This window comes from Myxocyprinus asiaticus, chromosome 31 (genome assembly GCF_019703515.2).
Source record: "Myxocyprinus asiaticus isolate MX2 ecotype Aquarium Trade chromosome 31, UBuf_Myxa_2, whole genome shotgun sequence".
Taxonomy (NCBI): Eukaryota; Metazoa; Chordata; class Actinopteri; order Cypriniformes; family Catostomidae; genus Myxocyprinus; species Myxocyprinus asiaticus.
The window spans coordinates 1,545,894-1,573,612 of record NC_059374.1 but is presented as its reverse complement, the minus strand read 5'-3'; the positions used below and the strand labels follow the sequence as shown (position 1 = coordinate 1,573,612).

General features: G+C 39.5%; 1 protein-coding gene and 1 pseudogene across 3 annotated transcripts in view; both read left to right on the top strand.

The window, feature by feature from the left end:
• The window catches only part of LOC127421791 (E3 ubiquitin/ISG15 ligase TRIM25-like), a 486,145-nt pseudogene that overhangs the window by 431,475 nt on the left and 26,951 nt on the right, over positions 1–27,719 (top strand).
• The window catches only part of LOC127421964 (myeloid leukemia factor 1-like), a 30,968-nt gene continuing 13,971 nt past the window's right edge, over positions 10,723–27,719 (top strand). Inside the window, exons 1-2 of one of the 3 annotated variants that reach the window (XM_051665228.1) lie at positions 10,723–10,833; positions 17,102–17,270. In XM_051665228.1, the coding sequence (XP_051521188.1) occupies positions 10,787–10,833; positions 17,102–17,270 (216 nt within the window). In that variant the 5' untranslated portion in view covers positions 10,723–10,786. Of the gene's footprint in view, positions 10,834–14,361; positions 15,300–16,340; positions 16,376–17,101; positions 17,271–27,719 lie in introns of those variants that run through there. The other 2 variants (XM_051665227.1, XM_051665229.1) reach the window with 2 other exon arrangements.

Here is a 27,719-nt window from a genome sequence, read left to right as displayed (position 1 = left end):
GCGCGGGCTCAAATCCCATTTCTCACATATAGCTGTTAACATGTGGCATGAATTTTAATGAAGTAACATTTACAATTACCAAAGCCTTCTATCCTTCTGTCAATCACCAATTATAGCATTGATAAAGAAGAGTCTTTCAGCTTGGTTGCACCGTCTGAAGGTCTGTGTGGTCTAAGGCACCAGACTCAAGGTTGTGTGAACCTTCTCATGCAAAGAGTGTTCTGGTTTTCAAATGGAGGTGTGGGTTCAAATCCCACTTCTGACAGGAAATTTTTATCAAGTGGCATGAATTTTTTTTTATTTTTCATTATTATTATTTTTTTATTATTATTATTATTATTGCTTAAACAATACATTTTTTCAACATTTGTTTATGACATTTGTCACTTTTACAAATATCTTCTAGTAAGATTACTCCCATAAATGCAAAATGCATTAATCTTTAGAACAAGAGTGACAGATGTCTAAAGTGACAAATTCCTCACAAATTACAAATACATGTATCTCTTAAAGTCATTTAAAGTTTCAATAAAAAAAACTATGTACAAAGAAGGGGGAGGGGGTCACAACAATCACAGAAGCTTATGCAAAATACAATCCATAGGCAAAAAGTGTTTGGCTCAGTAGGGGTTATATAGTCAGTCCAACTGGACCAGTACTCAACAAATACTTCTCTCTGAAGGTTCACATTGAATGTAATTTTCTCCATAGTAAAAATATTTTTTAAAACTTCAATCCAGTCCTGTATTTGTGGAGGCTTAGGTTTATACCAACATTTGGTTATAGCTTTTTTGCTTGATAAAAGAAATATTCTAAACATATATTTGTTCCTACTTTCCCAAGAGACCAGGGAATCTTTGCCCAGGTAGAGTACCTCAAAATTAAAATCAATTGAAGTGCCTAGAATCTTTTCTAAAACAGAGCATATATCTTCCCAAAAACTTTTGATGTTAGGACAACCCCAGAATATGTGGTAATGATTAGCATCCTGAGAACCACATTGCCTCCAACATCTTGAGTTACCTAAAAATATACTTTTCTGTTTTGGAGTAAAGAAAAAACAAATAATATTTCTCCAGCAAAATTCCCTCCAGTATGAGGAGCGAGAAGTTGCCCATTGAAATTTGCATATTTTTTCCCAATCCTCAGTTGTTAATATCTTTTTCCCATCTCTCCTTAATGTATAGGGATGTGCCTCCATGTAAATCTGTCAATGCCTTGTATAACTTAGAAAAAATACTCTCCACTGGCTGAGCCTCATACGCTGAGGTGATTATTTTAATGATAGCTTTACTGTTTGGATCTTCCTCAGAATCTTTTTTAATGTTCTGATAGAAATGATGAAGTTGAAGGTATCTATAAAAATCCTTTGACTCCAAACTTAATCTTTCTTTTAGAGATTGAAAATCTAATAACTGCTCTCTATACATAATAGTGCAATAGGCAGTGAGCCCTTTCTCAGCCCATATTTTGAAGCGCATATCTAATATATTTGGTTTAAATTCTGAATCATATGAGCACCATTTCAGTATTTTCACAGAATCCTTTATTTTATATTCCTTAATAATCTCATACCAAATTTTTAAAGTTACCTTAATCCATTGATTCTCTTTTTTATTTTTGATTAGTTTTTCATCTGCAATGGATAATTGTATAGGAATCTCCCCGAACCAATGAGTCTCTACGTCTTTCCATCTTGCCTGATAATCTGGGTTGTACCAACAAACTATAGGCCTCATTTGTGCGGCACAGTAATATTTTTGTGGACAAGGTAAAGCCACCCTACCTTTTTCTTTACTCAACTGCAGGGTTTTACATTTTATCCTAGGTTTCCTACCTTGCCATATGAATCTGGAGAGCATTTTGTCCCATTCCGTAAACTGTTTTTTAGGCAAGAAGATGGGTAGAGACTGGAACAAATATAGAAGCCTTGGAAGTATATTTTGTTTAATTGAGTCTATTCTAGATCCCATATTAAAAAAAGGTAGTATATTCCATCTTGCTATGTCTGTTTTAATTTTTTTATTAATGGGACCAAAATTTAGCATTTCTAAATCTTTTAAATCCTTAGGGATGAGTATTCCTAAGTATTTAATATATTTAAGATCCCAATTTAAGTTATACTCCTTTTTGATTTCTTTTGGGGGGATGTAATTAAACGAATTGTGTTTTTAAAATGTTCAATTTAAATCCTGAGAAGGATCTGAAGATTTTAGTATTTCCATAATTTCAACAAATGATTCAGTTGGATCCTTTAAGAACAATAACACATCATCAGCGAATAGCGCTATTTTGTGTTCGTCTTCTTCTATGTTGATTCCTTTAATTTTTGAATTTTGCCTATTCCACTGTCCCAGGGGTACAATAAAGAATGCAAACAGAAGTGGGGAAAGAGGGAACCCTTGTCTTGTGCCCCTTTCTAGTTTGAACGATTTTGATAAATCACCATTTATTTTAATTCTTGCAGAAGGTCTAAAATATATGTTTTGTATTACTTGTATAAGCTTTTCGTGAAATTTAAATTTCGAAAGTACACTCTTAAGAAAAAGCCAATTAACTGAGTCAAAGGCCTTTTCGGCATCAAGGCTTAAAAGTACAGCCTGAAAATTACATTCCTGTATATGCTTGATAATATGGAGGGTCCATCTAATATTGTCTTGCATTTGTCTACCTCGAATAAAACCTGTTTGGTCTGAATTTATTAGTTCCGGCATTACCATTTCAATCCTTTTTGCTAAAATAGATGCAAATAATTTATAATCCACATTTAAAACAGAAATTGGTCTATATGCTGCACAATCCTGTTTATTTTTTCCCTCCTTTGGAATCACAGAAATAACAGCTTAACGCCATGAGGGCGGCAATTCGCCACCTTGTAAAACATAATTAAAAGCTGATAATAAGATCAGAGTAATTTGTTGCTTAAATATCTTATACCATTTGGAAGTAAATCCATCTGGGCCTGGGGATTTATTTGTATTGAGCCTGGATATAGCTTTATTTATTTCCTCCTCAGTTATATCTTCTGATAGCTTAGCATTTTGGATATCACTAATACAGGGAAGTTTTAAAGATGAGAGGAAAGAATACATTTTCAAAGGATCTACAATCTGTGTTTGGGAATACAGTGTCCTATAGTGGCTTTCAAACACTCTCTGAATATCCTCTGATTTATGGAATATTAGTTTTGAGCTAGGATTTCTGTATAATTGAATCAGCATGTTGTTTGCGTAACTTTCTAGCCAGTAATTTCATTGCTTTTCCTCCAGATTCGTAATATTTTTGCTTTAAAAACATTAGTTTTTTCTCTATTTCCTGAGTATATAAATGATCTATTTCCACTTTAATTTTCTTAATTTCCTGAAATGCATTTTTATTAGGATTTTTCTTATTGTTCATTTCTAATTGATTTAAATTATTTTTAAGTGTGTTAAGTTTTTCTTGTCTACATTTCTTCAATTTGGAAGTAATAGCTATAATTTTACCCCTGAGGACCGCTTTACAAGCATCCCATAATATAATAGGGGACGCTTGACCATTATCATTCTGCTCTAAATATTGTTCTATTTCTGTTATAAGTTGTTGTTTAATCTGTCTAATATTTAGAATGCCAGAATTTAATTTCCATAAAGTGTTTTTTGGTTTACTCCCTAAATTTAATGAAAGTGATATCAATGCATGGTCAGATATATCAATTAATCCTATATCACAGTTTTCAATTCTAAATTTGTCTCTTCCAAATGCAAAAAAATAGTCAGTTCTAGAGCATGATGAATGTGGATTTGAATAGTATGTGTAGTCTCTTTGTCCTGGATGAAACTCTCTCCATACATCAGTCAATCCTATTTCCTTCAACATTATGTTTATTTGTTTACTCACTAGGTTCGCTAATTGGGCAGAAGGATTTGAAGAATCCAATTTGGGATTTAATGTGACATTGAAGTCACCCCCACATATAAAAATTCCATGTGATTCAGATGCTGTCAGATTTATCACAGTCTTAAAAAAGGAGCAATTACTACCTGGTGGGGCATAGACATTAAGAATAGTTATTAGGGTGCCCTCAATTCCTCCTCTTATCATTATATATCTCCCTTCTCGATCTTTAAATTCAGAAAGGTGTTCATATGTAATTTTGTTAGAGATTAAAACTGCAACCCCTCTTCTATGTCCAGATCCAAATGAAGCTGAAAAAAAACATATTTAAACCCCATCCGATTCAATTTGTTATGTTCTGTTTTGTTAAGGTGTGTCTCCTGAAGCATTGCGATCTCAATTTTTTCTTTTTGAAGTTTGGTTAGGATCTTACTTCTCTTTACAGGATTCAGCAAGCTGTTTACATTAAACGATGCTACTTTTATATATTTACTCATTTTCTTTTATCTATTTATTTTCCCTATTTTTTGACCCCATACGCCTAAAGCTCTTATAATAGTTGTGTTTTAACGCCTCCTTCTGGTTTAATAGTGAACATGAACTCAACATGTAAAAAAGAACAATAAGAACTTTCAAGTTAAAAGAAACAAACCAAAATAAAGATAACATCTTTACTTCCAAGTTAGGGGTCAAATTATATCGACCCTTAAGTGAGCATTGATGATAAGAATGCTCCACGGGATTAGCCTCTTGTACTTGCAATGTACTGAGGGCCCATGTACTTTAATTTCTATTGTCTCTGGAGATATTCATTTTTCCATTGGCTCAATTTGCACTTGAAATACATATTTTTAACTTCTTGTCGGTTTATTTTGGGGAGTAGAACTTAAAAGTAAAATATGGCAAAAAACCAAAGAAGGTAATTAAAGAGAAACTTAAGGTATCTACATTAATTTTGCACGTATTTCACAGCTTTCCACTCACTCATCTTCTGTTTGTGGACGTCTAAATGCAAGGAGTTTTTCTTTGTAGGATGGGCACATGGAGGCAGAAGCTCCACGTTTTTTACCGGTCTGTCTCCAGGTCAGCCGTCGAATCCACTCAATCAGTGAGGGAGATGAATTATTTACTGTCATCGGAAGACCTCTTTATTCCATATCAGTCGCTGCCTCCTCCGGGGAATTGTAAAGAGCTGTGCCTTCAGCGTAAAACACCTTTAGCTTGGCCGGGAATCGTGTCTGGAATTTGATGTCATGTTCCTCAGTATCCTTTTGGCTTCCTGGAATTTCCTCCATTTCCAAAGAACATCAGGTGCGTAGTCATGGTCGAAAGAGATCCTGTTGCTTCTCCATTCAATCACTTTTCTCTCCCATGCCATTTTGATTATCATCTCTTTTGTCCGGTAGTTCAAAAACTTGACAATTATTGAACGTGGTTTGGCTGTGTTTGGTGGCTTGGGTGCTAGTGCTCTGTTTGCCCTTTCAATCTGAAGATCAACCATTAAATTTAGCTCCAGGGTCGACTTGAGGAAATCCTCAAGGAAAGAGTTCATGGCCGAAAAGTTATCCTCAGAACCTTCCGGCACGCCGTAAATCCTGATGTTTGACCTCCTAGCTTGGCCCTCTTGATCATTTAGTCTATTTTCAATTTACTCCGTTAGCCATAGCATCTCCTCCACCACTTCTTCTGTGTTTTGAAATCGGGTCTCCGCTTCATCTATTCTACTTTCAGCCTCCTCAGTTCTATTATTGGATTTGTTCAGTTCATCTTTTATGTCCTGAAGTTGTTTGTGGCTGTCTTCACGAAAGTCCTTTATTTAGTTGAGAATTTTTTTCAGGCTAATTTGCTCTTCTCCATGTGCTCCGTCACAGATCACGCTAACTCATTCAAGCACATTTAAGCTGTTTTCGTCATCTTTTGTAGTGATCCTTCTTAGTCTTCCCCTTTTCTCCATAATCGCCCCTTCCATTACTCTGTTGTCTCTTAAAAGTTGTGTATATCTTATCTTGGGGCGAAATAAAAGTGCAAATTACCAGAGCTAAGAAAGTATTCTGCCATTCGTACTATGACATGAACCGGAAGCCCAAGTGGCATGAATTTAAATGCAGTAATGGTTGAATTTACCAAAGCCCTCTTTCCTTCTGTTAATCGCCACTGATAGCGTTGATTAAGAAAAGTCTCTCGACTTAGACCACTCCGACATTCAGACAGTGCAACCAAGGCGCCAGACTCAAGGGTCTTTGAACCTTCTCATGTAAAGAGTATTCTGGTTTCCAAATGAAGGTGTGGGTTCAAATCCCAGTTCTGACATGATGCTTTTACCATGTGGCATGAAATTAAATGCAGTAATATTTACAATAACCAAAGCACTTTCTTCTTTTGTCAATCTCCAATGACAGCAATGATGAAGAAGAGTTTTTGAGCTTTGTTGCACCATCGGAATGCCTGAGTGGTCGAAGGTGCCAGACTCAGAGGTCTTTGAGCCTTTTCATGTCATGACTATTCTGGTCTCCAAGAATAGTCTCTTAGATGACTCAGATATTCAGACAGTGCAACTAAGCAGAGAAACTTTTCTTCTTTCTGATACATTGGGAGGCGGGAGTGCTGAACTGAAGGCACTGACAAGACAGTTCGACTTATCTAAGCAATCAATCAGAACTCTTGTTTCAGCCGAGATGGGATATTTGCTTACCAATCATATTTTCTGTTTCAGGAAGGTGACAGGACGTTTCTAGCATCTACAGTGAAATGCTGATGTGCCAGCAGCGCTGAAGTGGTTGTAATTTGTACTGTAAATTTGCTTCGCTAATAAACATCAACATTTATGGTTTTAGATACAACATATGCTAATAAACTGTCTAAAAATATTAACAGCATCCATGCTTGTTTTTGATGCTTTCACAGATTCTGAGTTGTCCCGTAATGATATCCAATTTTTTTTTAACACAAGCACAAGCATATATCAAGTGCAAAATACAAACCACAAAACTAAATATCATGACATGAAAATTCACAACTTTTCATCTGTATTCTTCTTTTAAAGGGTTTATGACATGATGAATAAAATTTTCCTTGATCTTTTGACATATAAGCGGTCATTGTCCTAAAAAAACATACTTTAAATTTCAGAACTCAAAACTTACATTACATTTAAATTTACATTTATTCATTTGGCAGACACTTTTATCCAAAGCGACTTACAAAAGAGGAATAATACATCATAAGTGATTTATCTTAAGGAGACAGCAGTATGAAAATTGCTGCATTATAAAGTTTCACTAGCATCAGAATAGTAGTATCCAAGACAGATTAGAGTGCAACAAGAATATATATAATTTTTTATTTTTTTATGAGTGCATGGTTAAGTGCTCATGGAAAAGATGTGTTTTAGCCATTTTTTGAAGGCAGGGAGTCTGCTTCACAGATGGAGCTGGGGAGGTCATTCCACCAACGAGGTACAGTGGAACCGCAAGTCCAGGAAAGTGTTTTGGTGCCTCTTTGTGTTGTCTCATTAGTAGACCGCAGGCTTCTGGTTAAAATGCAGCTCTGCAGGAATGATTTTAGGTACAATGGAGCAGACCCAGTGGCTGTTCTTTATGCCAGCATCAGAGCCTTGAATGTGATACGTGCAGCAACCAGCAGCCAGTGAAGAGAGACAAGGAGTAGTGTAACATGTGCTCTCTTTGGTTAGTTGAAGACCAGACGTGCTGCTGTATTCTGGATCATTTGCAAAGGCCTAATTGTGCATGCAGGGAGGCCTGCAATGAGAGCGTTACAGTAATCCAGTGTAGTTATGACAAGTGAATGAACAAGAAGTTGTGTGGCATGTTCAGAGAGGAAGGGTCTTATTTTCATGATGTTTTAGATTGTAAATCTACATGATCATGCTGTCTTTGACATGGGGTCTGTAAAATTGAGATGGTTATCGATGGTTACCCCTAGATTTCTGACCATTTTGTATGAGACTCTTTTGTATGAGAGATAGGTAGGACCTACCTGAGAGATAGGATTTAAACCAGCCAAGCACAGTTCCTGTGATGCCCAGAGTTGAGAGTGTGGACAGTAAGATCCTCCTCACTGCAAAATCAGCATTTGTTGAAACCAAGCTTCCAAAATGACTCATTCTCTACTTCCTCCACATTGTAATGTCACACTGTGGTAGACATTTGCATCTGACCACCTCCACAACAACACATCAACACCTACTTTACCTTAAATCACTTCCGTAGCCCCGCACTGTAGCGGTGAGCAGAGCTGGTCAGTCACAAGCAGAGAGTCAATCAGAACAGTGCGTATTTACTGTCAAGTCTTAAAGGAGAAGCAGCACCCAAAAACTGAGAGAATTATCATGTTTTACAAGTTTATTACTGTTTTTTGTATATATACTTTTTTTTTTTTTTTTTTTTACTAATATTATAAGTGAACTCAAGGAACATGTTAAAATAATAAAAAAGGCATGTCATGACTCTTTTAATAGTTCAGATTCAAGAGTAGGTGGAGTGTGTAGTATTCACTTGAGTTACTAGATGGCACTATTACTTTCCAGGCAATAGGTATGCATGTGTAGAGGCTGTGTGTGTGTGTGTGTGTGTGTGTGTGTGTGTGTGTGTGTGTGTGTAGTTCACCACATGCTTGCTTTAGCCATATTCTTCTGTTACAATAAATATTACTGGAGTTTTATGATGAAGCAGACTTTGTCCAGCTCAATAACAACTATTAGATAGTTCTGTTAATTAACACATTTCACAGCCTAATCGATTAAAGCACACACACACACACACACACACACTCATGTTGGTTTTGCTATACTTGTGAGGACCCTCCATAGACATAATAATTTTTATACTGTATGAACTATAGATTCTATCCCCTAAAACTAACCCTCACAGAAACCTTTTTGCATTTTTACATTTTCAATAAAAAATAAAAATAAATAAATAAAATAAACAATTTAATATGCCATTTCTCTTGTGAGGACCACCCAAAAGGTCCTCACAACCAGAAATGTCCTCACAGAACAGGTTGATTCTCAATACTTGGTCTTCACAAAGTAGAGCAAAACCTGTACACACACCTCACACACATACACAACACACACACACACACACACACACACACACACACACACACATGTTGGTGCAGCTATCATTATGAGGACTCTCCATAGACATAATGATTTTTATACTGTACAAACTATAGATTCTATCACCTAACCCTACCCCTAACCCTAAACCTAACCCTCACACACACATACACTCACACACACACACACACACACATGTTGGTGCAGCTATCATTATGAGGACTCTCCATAGACATAATGATTTTTATACTGTATGAACTATAGATTCTATCCCCTAACCCTAACCCTACCCCTAAACCTGACCCTCACAATAAACTTTCTGCATTTTTACATTTTCAATAAAACATCGTTTAGTATGTTTTTTTAAAGTGATTTGAATTATGGGGACACTAGAAATGTCCTCAAAAACCACATTTATAGCATAATACCCTTGTAATTACCAGTTTATAACCTAAAAAAAAGTCCTCGTAAACCAATTAAACCTGCCCACACACACACACACACACACACACACACACACACACACACACACACACACACTCAAACACATACATACACACACACACACAAATACATACACACACACACACACACACACACAGGCATGTTTAAGTGTATGTAAACACATCTGATAATGTATTGACAGAAATGAGAGTTAGTATAATCATGAGTCATCTGTGGGTATTTGTGACCCCTGCAGCAAACATGCCTGAGTATCGGGTCTCTTTCTGGTCTGTCGGGTGTTCTTACATGCACTCACACACCCTCTTCAGTGCATTTGATAAGAACGAGAGCCTCCAGCGCTTCATTTACAGGACATTCATTCATTTATTCACAATGCTATTGTTTTTAGGTTACAGGTTTAATGAATCCATTAAAATGTTTATGTTACTGATGGATTGTACAGTATTGTGAAGGCTCTGAAGCAAATTTAAAAATGTTAAATGAGAAATTTATTGGCAGATGTTTGTAATTCATAAATTCTGTGCACTGTTCTTTAATCCTTGTGATGTTTTAGGGTCTCAGAGTCACAAAGGCTGTTTACTTGTGTGTAAAATATATTTAACATTGAAGAATCAGGTTGATACTTCATGACTTTTCCCAATTTTTATGAGGATGGATTATAAACAGAATTAGGATTACATAATTCAAACATTCTCCATGATAAATGTTGTTATATTTGTTTGAGAGACACAGGTGTAGAAACATGTTGAATGTGGGAAAACATGGTAGAAACACAGTAGCAGTAAACTCTTGTATGTTATTTGCTTTAGTCTCATGGCATTTTTCTACAAAATATTCACATTTCAGTGGCCATTATTTTATATAGAATCACATTTCTGAAAAGTTCATGCCTTTGTGATACGATCATAGAAGATTAAAGCTTCAGTAATATCTGTCAAATTGGTTTTAATAAGGTCAGATGAACAATTTAAATTGATTTAAAGGGTGAAAGTACTACTATTATTTTGACATAAAATCAGTAAAGTTGCTGTAATTTCAACAAGACACAAAGTGAAATCTTTGACGCTGCTATGCTTCTCTGACACACAATAATAACATTTACTGCATTATGATTCTGTAAACATGAGGGAATAAATATCTGGATGTTTCTAGAGGATCAAAAAGAAACTGCAATGCCATGACAACACATATACAACATTGCGATAATGAGAGAGGCGGGGCGAAGCCGCCAGACTACAGCCAATTAAACCTCACGGAATACGTCACGTGTTCACAGTCTCCGCCTCCTGTCCTTGTGACGTGTGTGGAGTTTGGATAGTAACCGAGAGCGCGTCCTTCTAGAAGAGCCGTTCAGCGATCATCATGTTCAACGGTGTCCTCACACAGTTTGAAGAAGACCCGTTCTTCTCGTAAGTCTCACAGGGACGTTTATAACAATACTGGGGCAGTTTTTCTGTGCACGTTTCACAATCCATAAGTTGTTATAATGCATTTTGAAAAGAGTGTTTTGTTAATGCAGTTGTCATGATTTAAAATTTCATTTACTATTATATTGTATTATATTAGTCATAGTTAATATTAGGATTAATGATTTCACACAAATATTTTGTGCACCCCATGTTTCATTTTGCTTGAAATTGCCATGATGTTTCTTAATTGACAGTTTTTGCATTGTTCATTTTTGAAGTAAGTGGATCTTAAAGGCCCCATGAAATTTAAATGAAAGTTTTGCTGGTTTTAGCCCATATCCACAGGCTTTAAGGTTATCTTTATGCTAGTGTGCTTCTAAACGTTGATAACATTTGTTTTCAGAAGATATAAACATTTAAAATCTGCTGTTTCTCTCTTCCGACTAAAAAGTCGCAGCAACACCCGTGACGTCACATAGAGGTTCAGAAACCTTGTCCAATCAAATGCTTTCTAGAACTGAGACGGACCCACTCCCGACATCTGTTCAGGCTCCTGGCTGTGTTCTAACCGGCACTTCAGAGGGAACACAATCCATGCTGTAGGGCCATTCCAAACAGATTTTCCAATAAGAATCACTTAAAATGTGAGTTCTGACTGAACGTTTTCACATTTCAGCCACCTGAAGCGCTCACAGGGATAGGGACGATCACTTGTGAATGGGGCGTGCCAACACGGGAGCTGGACGTGAGAGAAGTTGCTGGAGTTAATTTATATTTTGTGAGCAGCCTAAAGGGATAATTCACCCAAAAATTAAAAGGCTCTCATCATTTACTCACTCTTAGGCCATCCTGGATGTGTATGACTTTCTTCTGCAGAACACAAATGAAGATTTTTATAAGAATATTTCAGCTCTGAAGGTCCATACAATGCAAGTGAATGGTGAGCAGATTTTGATGCTCCAAAAATCACATAAATCATCATAAAAGTAATCCATCAGATTCCAGTGGTTTAATCCATGTCTTCAGAAGTGATATGATAGGTGTGGGTGAGAAACAGATAAATTATTTAGTCAGTTTTTACTCTAAATTCTCCTCCCTGCTCATTCAGTCTCCACTTTAACTTTCACTTTCTTCTTCTTGTGTTTTTGGTGATTCTTATTCGGCATGCATACGGCCCCTACTGGGCAGGGAGGAGAATTTCTAGCAAAAATGGGCTTAAATATTGATCTGTTTCTCACCCACACCTATCATTTCACTTCTGAAGACATGGATTAAACCCCTGGAATCACATGGATTACTTTTATGCTGCCTTTATCTGCTTTTTGGAGCTTCAAAGACCTGGTCACCATTCACTTGCATTGTATGGACTTACAGAGCTGAAATATTCTTCTAAAAATCTGCATTTGTGTTCTGCAGAAGAAAGAAAGTCATACACATCTGGGATGACATGAGGACGAGTAAATGATGAGAGAGTATTAATTTTTGGGTGAACTATCCCTTTAAGGGGTATAGAGCACCAGTAAGTGTTCTTTATTCTTTATGCCTTGTGTATTGTGCTTCAAAACATAGATATATTATCTTTTACTCACTTGTTTGTCATTCATCTTGCAAACGGCTCCAGCCTCATCAAAAGCAAAGACCACGATGTGCTGTGTGCATTTATGGGCTGGTTATGGATTAATGCTGTCAGATCATCGTTTGGTTGTAAAAGTCAGTGGAAAAGCTGGCCAGAATTGAGATTGCTTATCAAGTTCCCCTGTAAGTGAATCTGACATTAGCAGCATGTTGGAAAGGGGTGTGTGGGTGTCTGTCTGTAAACTAAAGCCTATTGGCTATTTTTTTAAAATGGGACGAGTCATTCGACATGCCCCGCCCCCACTTCCTGTTTCAGTAGAGAGTACATCAAAACACTAAAACAAACTACGCTCGTCAAAGCACTTCACAGGGCCTTTAAGTTAAGAAATAATGAATAACATTTTTTAAAGTCAATATTATCTATATTTTATTTATTTTTTAGATTATAAACACTTCAGAAAATAGTATTTTTTAGATTGAGTTTGACATTTTAATAAAGAAAGTATATTATTTTACTCATGTCCACAAAAGTTCTGTCAACTATGTTACTAACAAACACCCCCTGCAACTAAAAAAATGGTGTATCCCAAAACCATGTGACCAGCATCATGTGATGTCATTTTCCTCTGTGGGGACATTGTGAGCGAATTCCAAATGGAAGTGAGCATCCCTATGCCCTACTCCCTCCCAAGGGCATGTGCATCTCATGTATGGCCATTTGAAACACCCTTGATGAAGGGAGTAATGAAAGACATACATCACTTCCACTATATCTTCGCCTGAATGTAACCATGACGACGCAGTGCAGCTGTTCTAACAACAGGAATCTCTTTGCTGTTAATTTGTTGTTGCAAATAAATATACTTTATGTAATAGTTTTTTTTTACATTTCAAATAACAAGAATGCTACTCCTGATATCCTTCGATGTATATTTTACAGTACATCCACAAAGGTTGGAGTTTTGCATAACATCTCTTAAAACTTAACAAAATGATATTTAAGGCAGATTTATGATAAAATATGTTACTGTCACTAGTGACCATGCTGAAAATATCACATATCACAAATCTGCAAAAACATACAATTCTTAAAATGATTTTCAAAGAATTACTGCACATATGGCAGAATAGACAAAAGAACACTTAATTATGTGTGTTACTTGAAGTGTAGCATTTAATCGTCTGTAATGGCATGCAGTTTGTCCATAACATAGTTGACAAACTCACTAGGAAAAACATCCTTTCCCTTATAATATCAAAAAGGTGTTTAATGCTTAAACTTTGCGACTAGTAGGTATGTTACATTGAAAAAATATATATTAACTTAAACCAATAGTTGTTTTATTGAGAAAGCAGCACTTTGTTTTTGTACTTTTTTGTAGACATGAAATGTACCCCTAAGTATAGAATAAGCCATATAAACTCAGCAAAAAGAGACGTCCTCTCACTTTCAAGTTCTTTTATTTTCAGCAAACTTAACATGTGTAAATATTTGTATGAACGTAAAAAGATTCAAGAACTAAGACATAAACTGAACAAGTTTCACAGACATGTGACTAACAGAAATGGAATAATGTGTCTCTGAACAAAAGGGGGGTCAAAATCAAAAGTAACAGTCAGTATCTGGTGTGGCCACCAGCTGCATTAAGTACTGCAGTGCATCTCCTCCTCATGGACTGCACCAGATTTGCCAGTTCTTGCTGTGAGATGTTACCCCACTCTTCCACCAAGGCACTTGCAAGTTCCCGGACATTTCTGGGGGAATGGCCCTAGCCCTCACCCTCCGATCCAACAAGTCCCAGACTTGCTCAATGGGATTGAGATCTGGGCTCTTCACTGGCCATGGCAGAACACTGACATTCCTATCTAGCAGGAAATCACGCACAGAATGAGCAGTATTGCTGGTGGCATTGTCATGCTGGAGGGTCATGTCAGGATGAGCCTGCAGGAAGGGTACCACATGAGGGAGGAGGATGTCTTCCCTGTAATGCACAGCATTGTGATTGCCTTCAATGACAACAAGTTCTGTCCAATGATGCGGTGACACACCGCCCCAGACCATGACGGACCCTCCACCTCCAAATCGATCCCGCTCCAGAGTACAGGCCTCGGTGTAACACTCATTCCTTCAATGATAAACGTGAGTCCGACCATCACCCCTGGTGAGACAAAACCACGACTCATCAGTGAAGAGCACTTTTTGCCAGTGCTGTCTGGTCCAGTGAAGTTGGGTTGTTGCCGGTGATGTCTGGTAAGGACCTGCCTTACAACAGGCCTACAAGCCCTCAGTCCAGCCTCTCTCAGCCTATTGCGGACAGTCTGAGCACTGATGGAGGGACTGTGCGTTCCTGGTGTAACTCGGGCAGTTGTTGTTGCCATCCTGTACCTGTCCCGCAGGTGTGATATTCAGATATACTGATCCTGTGCAGGTGTTTTTACTCGTGGTCTGCCACTGCGAGGATGATCAGCTGTCCTTCCTGTCTCCCTGTAGTGCTGTCTTAGGCGTCTCACAGTACGGACATTGCAATTTATTGCCCTGGTCACATCTGCAGTCCTCATGCCTCCATGAAGCATGCTTAAGGCACATTCATGCAGATGAGCAGGGACCCTGGGCATCTTTCTTTTGGTGTTTTTCAGAGTCAGTAGAAGGGTCTCTTTAGTGTCCTAAGTTATTTGGATTTTTACAAAATTATCTTTAAAATACAGTGTCCTGAAAAAGAGACGTTTCTTTTTTTGCTGAGTTTATATATATTTAAAATGTAATATAAATCAGTGTTATGACCTCAAGAGCTTTATTACATTATCATGCTCAAAAATATAGTGTTATAATAAATGTCAAGGTGTAATGAGGGTTCTTTTTTCTTCTTTCTGTTCCAAAATAGCTCATCAAGGTAAGAAATTCTCAATGTTCTCAAAGCATGATCAAGTTACCACTAACTGGTTTTTCTTCAGGTGCCAGATTTGACATCCAGTAGCGACCCAACACAGCACTAAAATTGTTTATTTTACAAAAATGTCTGATGGCTAGCATTATGAACCACATAGACCTAACAAAATGCAAAATTATTTGCATAACATATGCTTAATAAAAACATTCATGTTCATGGCTGGCAATAATTCACAAAACAAACTGTGGTTGTAAGTTAATCTGTATTTAATGTAGTCTGGCTGGTATTTTCTTTGTAGTTTTGTCGATATCACACAACCTGACCATGTTGACGTCTGTCTAATTCAACAAGCTTCTACCAAATGACAGATGGGGATGGGCGATACAATGAATTTTCTTTTCAATACCAAGTACTTTTAGGCCAGTATCACAGATATCGATACCAATACCGATACCTCAGTTAAATTACATTTTTACAAATTTTTGGGATAAAACTAGTAACTTAAATTATTACTTAAAATGTTTTATACATTTATGGGCCTAAACAGAAAATGTTTAGGCTTCTTTGTTTACCCTTAAAAATTAGTAAGTATAAGCCACATATAAAACCTCAAAATGAACCAAAGATATTATTATATGGTTACTACTACTAAAACCAGGTTACCATATGGATACTACAGTAATGTTAATTGTATCAAAACCTTGGTTACTGCCAAAAAGAAAAGAAAAAAACATGGTTACTACAGTTGTGGTTAATACAATATTACTACAGTAAATCCATGGGTAGTTTTCATGAGGGTATCATTTATTAATGAAGATTAAAGATCATTATCAATGTTTTAACAACTGTGAATTTAAATAAACCTGTAAAAATTGTCACACAAGCCCATTATAATACATGTCACATCTAGGTTTGTCATTACTTAGTGTGAATAACTCCAGATGCTGTTTTTCTGTCATTCCGTCAGGAAAGCACTGCTCCCTATTTGAACAAGCGCTATGACTGAAAGGGTGAGCGCTGTCTGACTGCTGGGGTATTTTAGCACTTCTGTGCGTCAAGATGAGCGGATATAATATAATGTAATATAATGATTTTTTTCCCACTTGAAGCTTATGCATTAATACTCATGTAATCTAAATAATAAGATCACTAGTTAAAAAAAACTTCAGAATCAATATTTTTATGTGATCAATATTCTTGATACCACATCAGTATCAGATGTACAGTATCGATACTTTAGTATCGATCCACCCATCCCTAATGACAGATGCCCTTACGAAAACTGAGTTCATGGTAAATTTGCCACAAATTCGCAGCAAATTGTCCATTGTTGCCAAAGGTTTGCCGGAGGTTCAACGCTACCGGTGAAGAGCTGCAAACTTCTGGCAAACATTTGCAGTGAATCAAACGCTCATTTGCATGTGAAAATAACAAGTGATATATTTGCTGCAAATTTACAGCAAGTTTGCGGCTAGTTTAGTTTTTTTAAGGGTGAATTTACACCAAAATACTGTAGAGTTTGATTGGACGCACAGCCTTTGATGACAACAACAAAAGAAATGGGAAGTGTTTTCTCCTCTCTTTTAATTGTTGATAAACCTATTTATTTGGCTATCCTAACTATGCACGATTGTTTCGTTGCATGGTATTATTTGCATGTAGCATTGTTTTTTCCCTGCTGTTTGCAACCCAGTTTTTGGGTCATGTCCCACCAGTTGAGACCACTGTCATTGAGTACAGAAGAGCTCTTCACAAGATTATAAACATGATTTGTGTTATATATATTTTATTTTCTGTTCTTTCAGCGATCCGTTCCAGGTGCATCATGAGCACATGCGGCAAATGATGAGGAGTTTCTCTGACCCCTTCTGTCATGGCTTCATGCCCAGCATGACAGATGGCAGACAGAGAGGTCACGGAGGTCACAGGGGTGAGGGTCACCCTAACACGAGCACAAACTTTCGCAATGACAGAGTGAGTGTATGCCGCTGCACTGTTTGACGAGTTTGTTTTTTAGTTGTGTTTCTTCATATAAGTCTTTCATGAAGTCAAAGTGAAACTGCATTCGCAACCCGTTTTACTCTCGTAATGTGACATATTTGAAAACATTGATTTTATCCATTGGAAATTGATTAAATGGTGAAAAGTGGTCTCTATATGACGTGTGGATGAAAAATAAGATGGCTTGATGATGTTGGCTGAAAAGGAAAGTGGTTTTAGAAGGAGCGAGTTGTTGTATTTTGATTAAAGATTATGAAGGCAAAATTTTTTTGTTTGATTGGATAACATGCACTGATAAATCATTCACAGTAAGACCAGAAACATGTATTAGGATAGTAAATTGTGTATTTACACACAAATGGAGCCACAGAAATATTTACCTAGCATTATTTTTTTTTCAGATTGTGTGTATCGTGGTTAATCTCTTTGACCTCATTATAGATTACACACTTGGCTACTAAAGATGGGTGCTTCCCATTCTAGAATCTCATGACTGCCATAGTGAAGATACTAAAGTCCAGAACTCTGTCTATCCGCACACGCACACACTGCTCCATGAGTTAAACACCTCATCACATGTCACATGGAATGAACTGCTGTCCCTCAAGGCTACAGATCTTTGATTTGACGTGGTATTTTTAGAAAACAAGGACGCTATGTTCCACTGACACATTCCTTACACAGATACAGAAAGCACTTTTGATAGGTTATTACTTGTCATTTTATAAATCAATGTTTTTTATCTTAAAATAAAATATAATAATAATTATAAGCACAGTAGTACCCTATCTGTCACTCACTCGACGTTGTCGATGTAGTGACACTAGGGGTCACACTTGGGAGCCCGAGACACCTCTGGTCTTTGATAAAAGGCCAATGAAAATTGGCGAGTGGTATTTGCATGCCACTCCCCCAGACATACGGGTATAAAAGGAGCTGGTATGCAACTACTCATTCAGATTTTCTCTTCGTAGCCGAACGGTCATGCTCTCTGAGCTGAATTCCCATGACTGTTCATTAACCTCTGCTGGATCTGACGGCGCATTTCAGCGGCTTCTTCCTTATCTGCACTGGTGCACTGCAGAGAATGCCCCTGGGCGCTTCGGCAGAAATAAGAGTATATTTCTCTAAAAGAGCGGCACACACGGAACGTCTTTTTAAAGACGCATCTTTTTAAAGATGCCTTTCCTTGTGTGTTATTCCTGGTTGCGCTCATTATCTCTCGCCTTCTGATGGTCACGATCACTGTCTTTCGTGTCTGGGCACTGTTTATGCGGAGACAGCGTTCGTGGATGGGTCATGTACTTATTGCGAGGACATGTCCATGGCAACGGTGTGGTCATGGCTTGCCTTCGTAAGAAAGCAAGCCACCCCAGAGGCTCCCCGCCATGGTCCTTTTACCCACGGGTATGAGGCCAGCGCGGCTAGCACTGGGGGCGATTTGGGGACCCCAATGGGCTATGTGCCAAAGGTTCCTGGGTCTGCCTCCTCCTGGGGCAGCACTCACAGGTTCACCACCTGGTCCCTAAAAGGGGTCGTGGGAACCTTGGGCACATAGCCCGGTCGGGGTCTCAAGATTACGTGAGAGTAGCCCGGACCAAACTCCAGGCATGTTTCGCTGACAGAGAATGCTTGCAGTTCTCCTACCCTCTTGATGGAAGTGAGCACAGTCAGGAGGGCAGTCTTCAAGGAGAGTGCCTTAAGCTCAGCTGAAAAAGCTCAAAGGGGGCTCTCTGTAGACCCTGAAGAACTACAGAGAGGTCCCATAAGGGAACGAGGCACGGTCTGGAGGGGTTCAGCCTCCTGGCGCCTCTCAGGAACCTGATGATCAGGTCACGCTTTCCTAAGGACTTACCGTCCACTGTGTTGTGGTGTGCTGCTATAGCAGCAACGTACACCTTCAACCTCTCCTGCATGAAGGAAAGCACCGATCCAACTGCGCATCTCTGGGGGTCTTCCCATTGGGAATAACACCACTTAGTGAACAGACGCCACTTAAAGGCATACAGGCGCTTCGTAGAGGGGGCCCTAGCCTGAGTGATCGTGTCTACCACCGTGGGTGGTAGACCGCTTAGGTCTTCCGCGTCCTGTCCAGGGACCAGACATGGAGATTCCAGAGGTCTGGTCACGGGTGCCAGATGGTGCCCCGTCCCTGAGAAAGAAGGTCCTTCTTCAGGGGAGTTCGCCGGGGGGGCTGTCGCGAGGAGCGTGAGGTCTGAGAACCACGTCTGGGTGGGCCAGTAGGGTGCTACCAGGATGACCTGCTCCTCGTCCTCCCTGACCTTGCACAGAGTCTGTGCAAGTAGGCTCATTGGGGAAACACATATTTGCGCAGGCCAGGAGGCCAGCTGTGTGCAAGCGCATCTATGCCGAGAGGTGCCTCGGTCAGGCCGTACCAGAGCGGGCAGTGGGAGGAATCTTGGGAGGTGAACAGGTCTACCTGTGCCTGTCCGAATCAACTCCAAATCAGCTGGACCACCTGAGGGTGGAGTCTCCACTCTCCCCTGAGGGTAACCTGCCATGACAGCGCATCTGCTGCAGTGTTGAGGTCACCCAGGATGTGAGTGGCTCGCAGTGACTTGAAGTGCTGCTGACTCCAGAGGAGGAGACGGTGGGTGAGTTGTGACATACAACGAGAGCGCAGACCACCTTGGCGGTTGATATATGCTACCATTGCTGTGTTGTCTGTCCGAACTAACACAATCTTTCCCTGGATCGACGGCCGGAACCTCCACAGGGCGAGCAGAATTGCCAGCAACTCTAGGCAGTTGATGTGCCAACGCAGCCACGGGCCCGTCTATAAGCCGGTGGCTGCTTGCCCATTGCAAACAGCAACCCAGCCAGTTTTGGAGGCGTCTGTCGTGACCACGACGTGCCTGGAGACCTGCTCTAGGGGAACACCTGCCCGTAGAAACGAGAGGTCTGTCCAAGGGCTGAAGAGACGTTGACAGACCGGCGTGATGGCCACGCGATGTGTCCCGTGGCGCCATGCCCATCTCAGGACTCGAGTCTGAAGCCAGTGCTGAAGCGGTCTCATATGCGTCAACCCGAGTGGGGTGGCCACCGCTGAGGATGCCATATGCCCCAGGAGCCTCTGAAAGAGATTCAGTGGAACCGCTATTTTCTGTTTGAATGCCTTCAAACAGGTCAGCACCAACTGTGCTCACTCGTTAGTGAGGCGTGCTGTCAAAGAGACTGAGTCCAACTCCAAACCGAGAAAAGAGATGCTCTGAACCGGGAGGAGCTTGCTCTTTTCCCAGTTGACCCAAAGCCCTAATCGGCTGAGGTGCGAGAGCACCAAGTCCCTGTGTGCACACAACATGTCCCGAGAGTGAGCTAGGATTAGCCATTCGTCGAGATAGTTGAGAATGCGAATGCCCACTTCCCTTAACGGGGCAAGAGCTGCCTCTGCGACCTTCATGAAGACACGAGGGGACAAGGACAGGCCGAAAGGGAGGACTTTGTACTGATATGCCTAACCCTCGAATTCAAACTGCAGGAAGGGTCTGTGTCGAGGTAGAATCGAGACGTGAAAGTACGCGTCCTTCAGGTCTACCACCGCGAACCAATCTTGATGCCGGACACTCGCCAGAATGCTTTTTTGCGACAGCATTTTGAACGGGAGTCTGTGTAAAGCCTGGTTCCGTACTCGCAAGTCCAAGATTAGCCGCAACCCACCGCCTTTTTCGGTACGATGAAGTAGGGGCTGTAAAACCCCTTCTTCATCTTCATCCTCCGTGTGGGTCGCGCCCAGACACGAAAGACAGCGATCGTGACCGTCTGAAGTTGAGAGATAACGACCGCAACCAGGAATAACAAACAATCAGAAAGGCATCTTTAAAAAGACGCGTCTTTAAAAAGACGTTCCATGTGTGCCGCTCTTTTAGAGAAATATACTCTTTCAGGTACCATTGCAGAGGAGGGAGATCTGCGCCGTCAGATCCAGCAGAGGTGAATGAACAATCAGCTTAGTAGACATCGACAGTTCGGCTCTGAAGAGAAAATCTGAATGAGTGGTTGCATACCAGCTCCTTTTATACCCGTATGTCCGGGGGAGTGGCATGCAAATACCACTCACCAATTTTCAATGGCCTTTTATCAAAGACCAGAGGTGTCTCGGGCTCCCAAGAGTGACCCCTAGTGTCACTACATCGACACAACGTGTGATTGACAGTGAGTGACAGATAGGGAACAACTTACATTTTCCTACAATCAGAGAGCATTACAAAAGAACACATTTTACACAGATGGAAAACTGATAGCTTTGTACATAATTATGAAAATGCACCATAGTTCTTTCATAGTATCCATAGTTTTAACAATGATATCTGTTATAGTTCATGGTAACCATAGGTAAAACCACGCATGGCTCCTTACTACCATGGTTAGTAACTATGATTTCTATTTTTGATGAAATTCTGTTCATCATAAGATTATAAACATAAACAATATTATTAATGAATAATAATTTTTGTTTTTTTGTTTTTATGAGACCATAAAAGTCCCCAGTATGCATAAATGGTGATCTTTTAAATTTGAGTGTAAAACATTGCAGGCAGCAGCCCAAAAATGTTCCAGAGAACCCAAATGAGAATATTTTTATTTTCAGTTTTTAAGGCATTTAATGCAAATGAAATACACATCCTTCAATGTTTCATGTTGGTGGTCAAAACAGCTTTATGTGTTTTGTGCCACCAGTTGCTCTGGTTCTGGTAACTGCAGTGGCTCCTGACATGTGATCCAAAGCTTGCATTTTATTGGTCAGGGCATTTCATTTACGGGAGTAGAAAAAAATATTACACACCGGAAAAAACTTCCCTTTGTCAACACGCGGATGTTTGCTCCAGGTGTGAACTGGCTTAATAGGAATCCATTGTTTTGATTAAAAATGTTAATTGCGGCGAGAAGTCACACGAAAATTCGCGTTTGGAGTGCAAAGGGATTAAAAAATCCTAATCCTCAATATTAGGCCTATATGCCGATACAATTGCATATCCATATATAGCAAATCTCTTTTCTTTTCTATACAATAACAGTTCATAGTGACCATGTCTGTCAGGCTCCAAAAATGCAAAAAAAAAAAAAAAAAAAAAACCTTAACAGTATCATAAAATAAGTCCATACATCATGTATGCTAGATTCCAAGAAGTCATACTTTTAAGGAACAGACCGAAATTGATAACAGCGAATACTCTGAATATTCACTGAAAATCTTCCCCTTCGCTGCAGCTTAAAACCTCATTCTTCATTCCACATATTCAAACTCGTACAGCATGTTTGGCCACAACACACATGAAAACCAGTGGAATCTGTGACAGGTCCACATGCCATTTTTTTATTCTGAATCAAACTGCAAATGAGATCTGAGAGCTGCTGCAGTGGGCAACATTTTCTGTGAATAGTGATATTTGGATCTGTTTCTTACACAAAGCTAATGATTGAAAACTGGTTAGCGTATAGTTTAGTGTGCTGGCTGTATTTTAACAGCGTGTCAGCAGTTCTAGAATTTCACAATGAGCAGCTGGTTGATTTGGCAGCCCAGAATGCTAAACTTAGAGTTCGTGTCCATCTGTAATCCCCCTCCTCCTCCCTGTGCTCAGTATATTTATCCCTGCTAATTACTGTCATCTGATGCCAGCGTCCTCACTGCCCTGCCATCTCTGTTTTTAACCAGTGGCCTTCCCCAAGGAGAGGCCAGGCGAGGGGTCGTACAGAAAGCATGCTCACCCTTGGGTCAGGGCTGGACAGGTGGATGTGGTTTGGGTTCTGTTGGGGTCAGGAATGGACAGTACGGTCTGTATGCTGGCGAGCATTGGAGGGCACTCCAGGATTTAGTAGTTTTTGCGGTTAGCTAAGAGAATATTAATGCAGTAACGTGTAAGTAAATAGTAGGGTAAGTAGTAAGTAGTAGAGTAGATAGTGAGGACTTACATTGCTTACTTCACATTAATTGTGAACAGTATTACCAAAATCTTATACCACTTTCAGAGTCATTATTAAGGCTGTTGATTTGTTGGTTTAATGCCTTAATTCAGTTCAATTAATTATTTAAAAATAACGTGTTAAAAAAATAAACAATGCCCTCTGACTGTACGTACAGGGCTGTTTCTAGGCATAGGCGAACTAGGCAGTCACCGAGGGCGCCATCAGCTTGCCAACGTGTAAGTGTTTAAATTTCATTCACAAAAATTGCTAAGCGCAATTTAAATCATGCTATTACCGGCAGATTAAAACAGGTAAAATTCTTTTTTTTTTTCTTTTTTTTTTTTTAAGAGAAGTTTGTGTATATTTTCTGTCAGTTGAATCAGAAGCAATTCATCAAATAATGATCAAATGATGAAGAAGGGTTTTAATGCGTGGTCACACATACCTTTGCATGGCTAAATTCTGCAGGTAAAATCTCAATGTCATCTCAGTGGGAATCCACACGATCGTGAATTTCGCGCGATGGACATCTGGTGGCGAAGAATTTCCTCTTGCGGATTTCGCAAGTTTGGTGAACCTTGCGGCGAACTTTCGCTGCGTTGACCAATAGGAAGTTGCTTAGTTTGGCAGTGAGCTCTGAGTGGGCGGTACTTCGTACACAGCTAAACTGAATATACACAATGGACAATGATATAATTTTAGCATTGAGTTTCTTTTTAACTTAACTTAAAAGAGGCTGCTTGGCAGTTATTTTTCTGCTGATTTCACACACGCTCAGCATCCGCCATTGTCATCTTTGCCTATGGAATTTCGCAGCGCAAAGATATGTGAGACCACGCCTTTATAACCTGTCATATTGAGATGCATGGTACAGTCAAGTACATTTTCGGCATGTTAAAGAGATGGTTTAGGTGGTGATGTACAGTCCTGGCAGAGTGTGTCATATAACGGTGGTCTGCTGCATCCTCCGCTATATAGCGATCAAAATTAGCATGCAAAAATAACTAGTGCTTTTACCGGGCGCAATTCATTCTTGGAGAATTCCCCCATGTCTCTTCGTTTTGAGCGACCCGACCAGCCCGACACAACAGCAGTGACTCAACCAATGCTGTGAATTGGGGACGGGACTATCTGTTTGTTTAATCAACAGACAAATGGCGTATTCAGAAAGATGTTTGAGAGCAACGTTTATTTTTGAAATTTTCGAAACTACACACTTTACTTTTTAAAATGAAAAGTACTTCATCTCATTTCACTATTTTCACTTATTTATTTGGAACTTAATGGACATAAACCAAAAGTTAAGATTATTCATAACAAATAAATGATAATTCTGACATTGCAAAAACATGTTTCTATTAACTGCACATAATGCTGCACATAATGTGACACTTGATTAAAAATAATTTTTATAAAACTATAGTTCTGACTCTAAATACTGATTGGATTAGCTGCATTTAAAGCCGAGTAAAATAGCTGATATCATAGATAAACATTCAAATATACTTTATTAGCAGCTGTTCCAATGAACCACAATACCAGGAGCCGTTTGTCAACATGTGAAAGTGTACGGTCTGCAACAGTCTGAAATCTTATCCAGCCAACTTTCACATTATCTTATTTTCCATAAACTTTGGGCAACATTTTAGATAATGTAAGATTCCAAATTAAACCGAATATTGAAAAAAAAAAAAAAAAAAAGCTCTTATAAATAATATTGATAATCAAAGCACAGTCTGATGCTGGAAGCTTCAAATATAAGCAGTGGTACTAGTGATCATATACGCAGTGGGATAGATGGGTCATAACCATAAAGGAATCTAGCGCCAAAAACATCCATAAAATGTTTATTCAAATCATGAATTTGTTTTTTAATCTAACATCCAAAATTATAATATCAAATCAACAGTAAGGTCATATTACTTAAGTTATATTACAAGTTGTATTTATATAGAACTTTTAGAGTTTTATGATAGTACGTTACTGTAAATAAATCTTGATGCAATTCCCTGACTTCATAAACTGCAAATAAAGTACTCTACAAATGAATATATCACAACAAGCATACTGTAAATTAGCATCCAGTCAGTCAATTCCTTAATGATAAACGGTTTCCACTCAAAAGCAGTTTATGCAGCAGTCTGAGGCTTCTTCTCCATTCACTTTCATTCAAACCACTCTCCTTGTTAACCATTCCAAGACGGCGCCGCGGTTGACGTATCCAAACCAGCCGAATTAGGTATCTATGTATGTACACTGATGAGCCAAACATTATGACCACTCCCAGGTGAAGCGAATAACGTAGATCATCTCCTAACAAGGCCACATGTAAAGGTCTGGTTAGATTAGATGTTAAGCAAACGATCAGTTCTCGTAGTCAATGTGTTGAATGCAGGAGAAATGGGCAGGAGGAAAGACCCGAGCGACTTTGACAAGGGCTAAATTGTTATTGCCAGATGACCGGATCAGAGAATCTCTGAAACAGCAAGGCTTGTGGGGTGCTCCCGGTCAGCAGTGGTGAGTACCTACCAACAGTGATCCGAGGAGGGACAAACTACAAACCGGCGACAGGGTGTTGAGCGCTCAATGCTCATCAATGTGCAAGGGCAACGAAGTCTATCCCATCTGGTCCGAACTGACAGAAGGTCTACTGTGGCACAAGTCACAGACAATTTTAATGATGTTTACGGGAGGAATGTTTCACAACACACAGTGCATCGCTCCCTGCTGCGTATAGGACTGCGTAGCCGCAAACCACTCAGAGTGCCCATAATGAACCCTGTCCGCCGTCAAAAGCGCCTACAATGGGCACGCGAGTGTTGGAACTGGACCTTGGAGCAGTGGAAGAAGGTTGTTGGTCCGTTAAGTCCCGTTTTCTTTGAAATCACGTGGACGGCCATGTACATGTGCACCATTTACTTGGGGAAGTGATGGCACCGGGATGCACTCTGGGAAGACAACAAGCTGGTGGAGGGAGTGTAATGCAATGTTCTGCGGGGAAACCCTGGGTCCGGCCATTCATGTGGACATCAATTTGACATGTACCACCAACCTAAAAATTGTTGCAGACCAGGTATACCCATTCATGGCAATGGTATTCCCTGATAATGCACCCTGCCACACTGTACACATTGTTCAGGAATGGTTTGAGGAACATGATGAAGTTCAAGGTGTTGCCCTGGCCTCCAAATTCCCCAGATGTCAATCTGATTGGGCATCTGTGGGATGTACTGGACCAAGTCCGAAACAGGACTTGAAGTTTCTGCTGCTAATGTCTTTGTGCCAGATACCACAGGACACCTTCAGGGGTCTTGTAGAGTCCATGCCTTAGTGGGTTGGCGGCATGCAGAGGGCCAACAGCATATTAGGCAGGTTGTCATAATGTTTTGACTCATCAGTGTATATCTATGGCTGTATATACACCTGTGACTTCACATCAACTAAATTCTATATTAATGCTGCAATTTGGAATGTTGCTCGGCAACCATAAACAACTAAACTCTACTTTGTGTTGTGTGTAACAAACAATAAGTTTATCAGCCACTCTGTATTTTACATAACTCTATTTTTCTCCATGTAAATAAGACCAGCCCTGGCTAATGATATGTGCGCTAATATATATATACTTCGGTATAAACAGTATCTCAACTAGTTTGTGCTGTTGTATATACCGTTATACCTAATTTCCTTTTTGGCTGATTACTTCACATGGCTTCATACTTAATATTTCTATACTTTTGGTAACATTGCATACCAGCTTATGTCATATGTGTGGTTTAATAACAGCCAGTGTCTGTTTAGTAACCTGAGAAATGTTTTTCTATGTTAAGATCATGTCCGAAGTCTCGCCAGAGTTCTGATTATTCTCAGAAGCGACTGCTCTTCCGAGAGCTCTCCCACGCAAATCATCTGCTAAATCAATTGTGTTTTCCCCAGCGGGACTGTTGAAACATCTCTCTGTCCATAAAGACACCTGCAAGATGAGAGCTGCCGCTCTGATGGCATGAGCATAAATGGGTCATGACCTCACGACTGTGTCTTCCAAACACAGTCCAACTAAAATAGGGTTCCGTTAAAACTACCCTCCTGCGGCGAGCAGATAAGGGTGCTCTTCTCTCCAGTGCCATTATGAGCTGTCTTTGAGGAGTGTTGATGGTTCACATCAGTTCCTGACTCAGTGCTGCAGAGAAACACAAGCCGCTTATTAGACGTGATAACCAGAGGTGACAGATACCAATTTTTCAGAGCTCTCTGCACCATGTGTTGAACGTATAACACATACGGTATATTAATTTACTGTGTTTCTGCAACTTCAGGGTCTTTTATCACTGTGGATAGTCTCGTTGAAACATGTTTCACACTCTCACTAGTTGATTTAATTTGTCACTCAACCATATACACAAGTGCAACAGTGGATGAAAGTCTTAGGTGCGGTTCCAAGCAACATAGCAGTATGACAATTACAATAAACATCTGATTTACACATAACACAGTTTA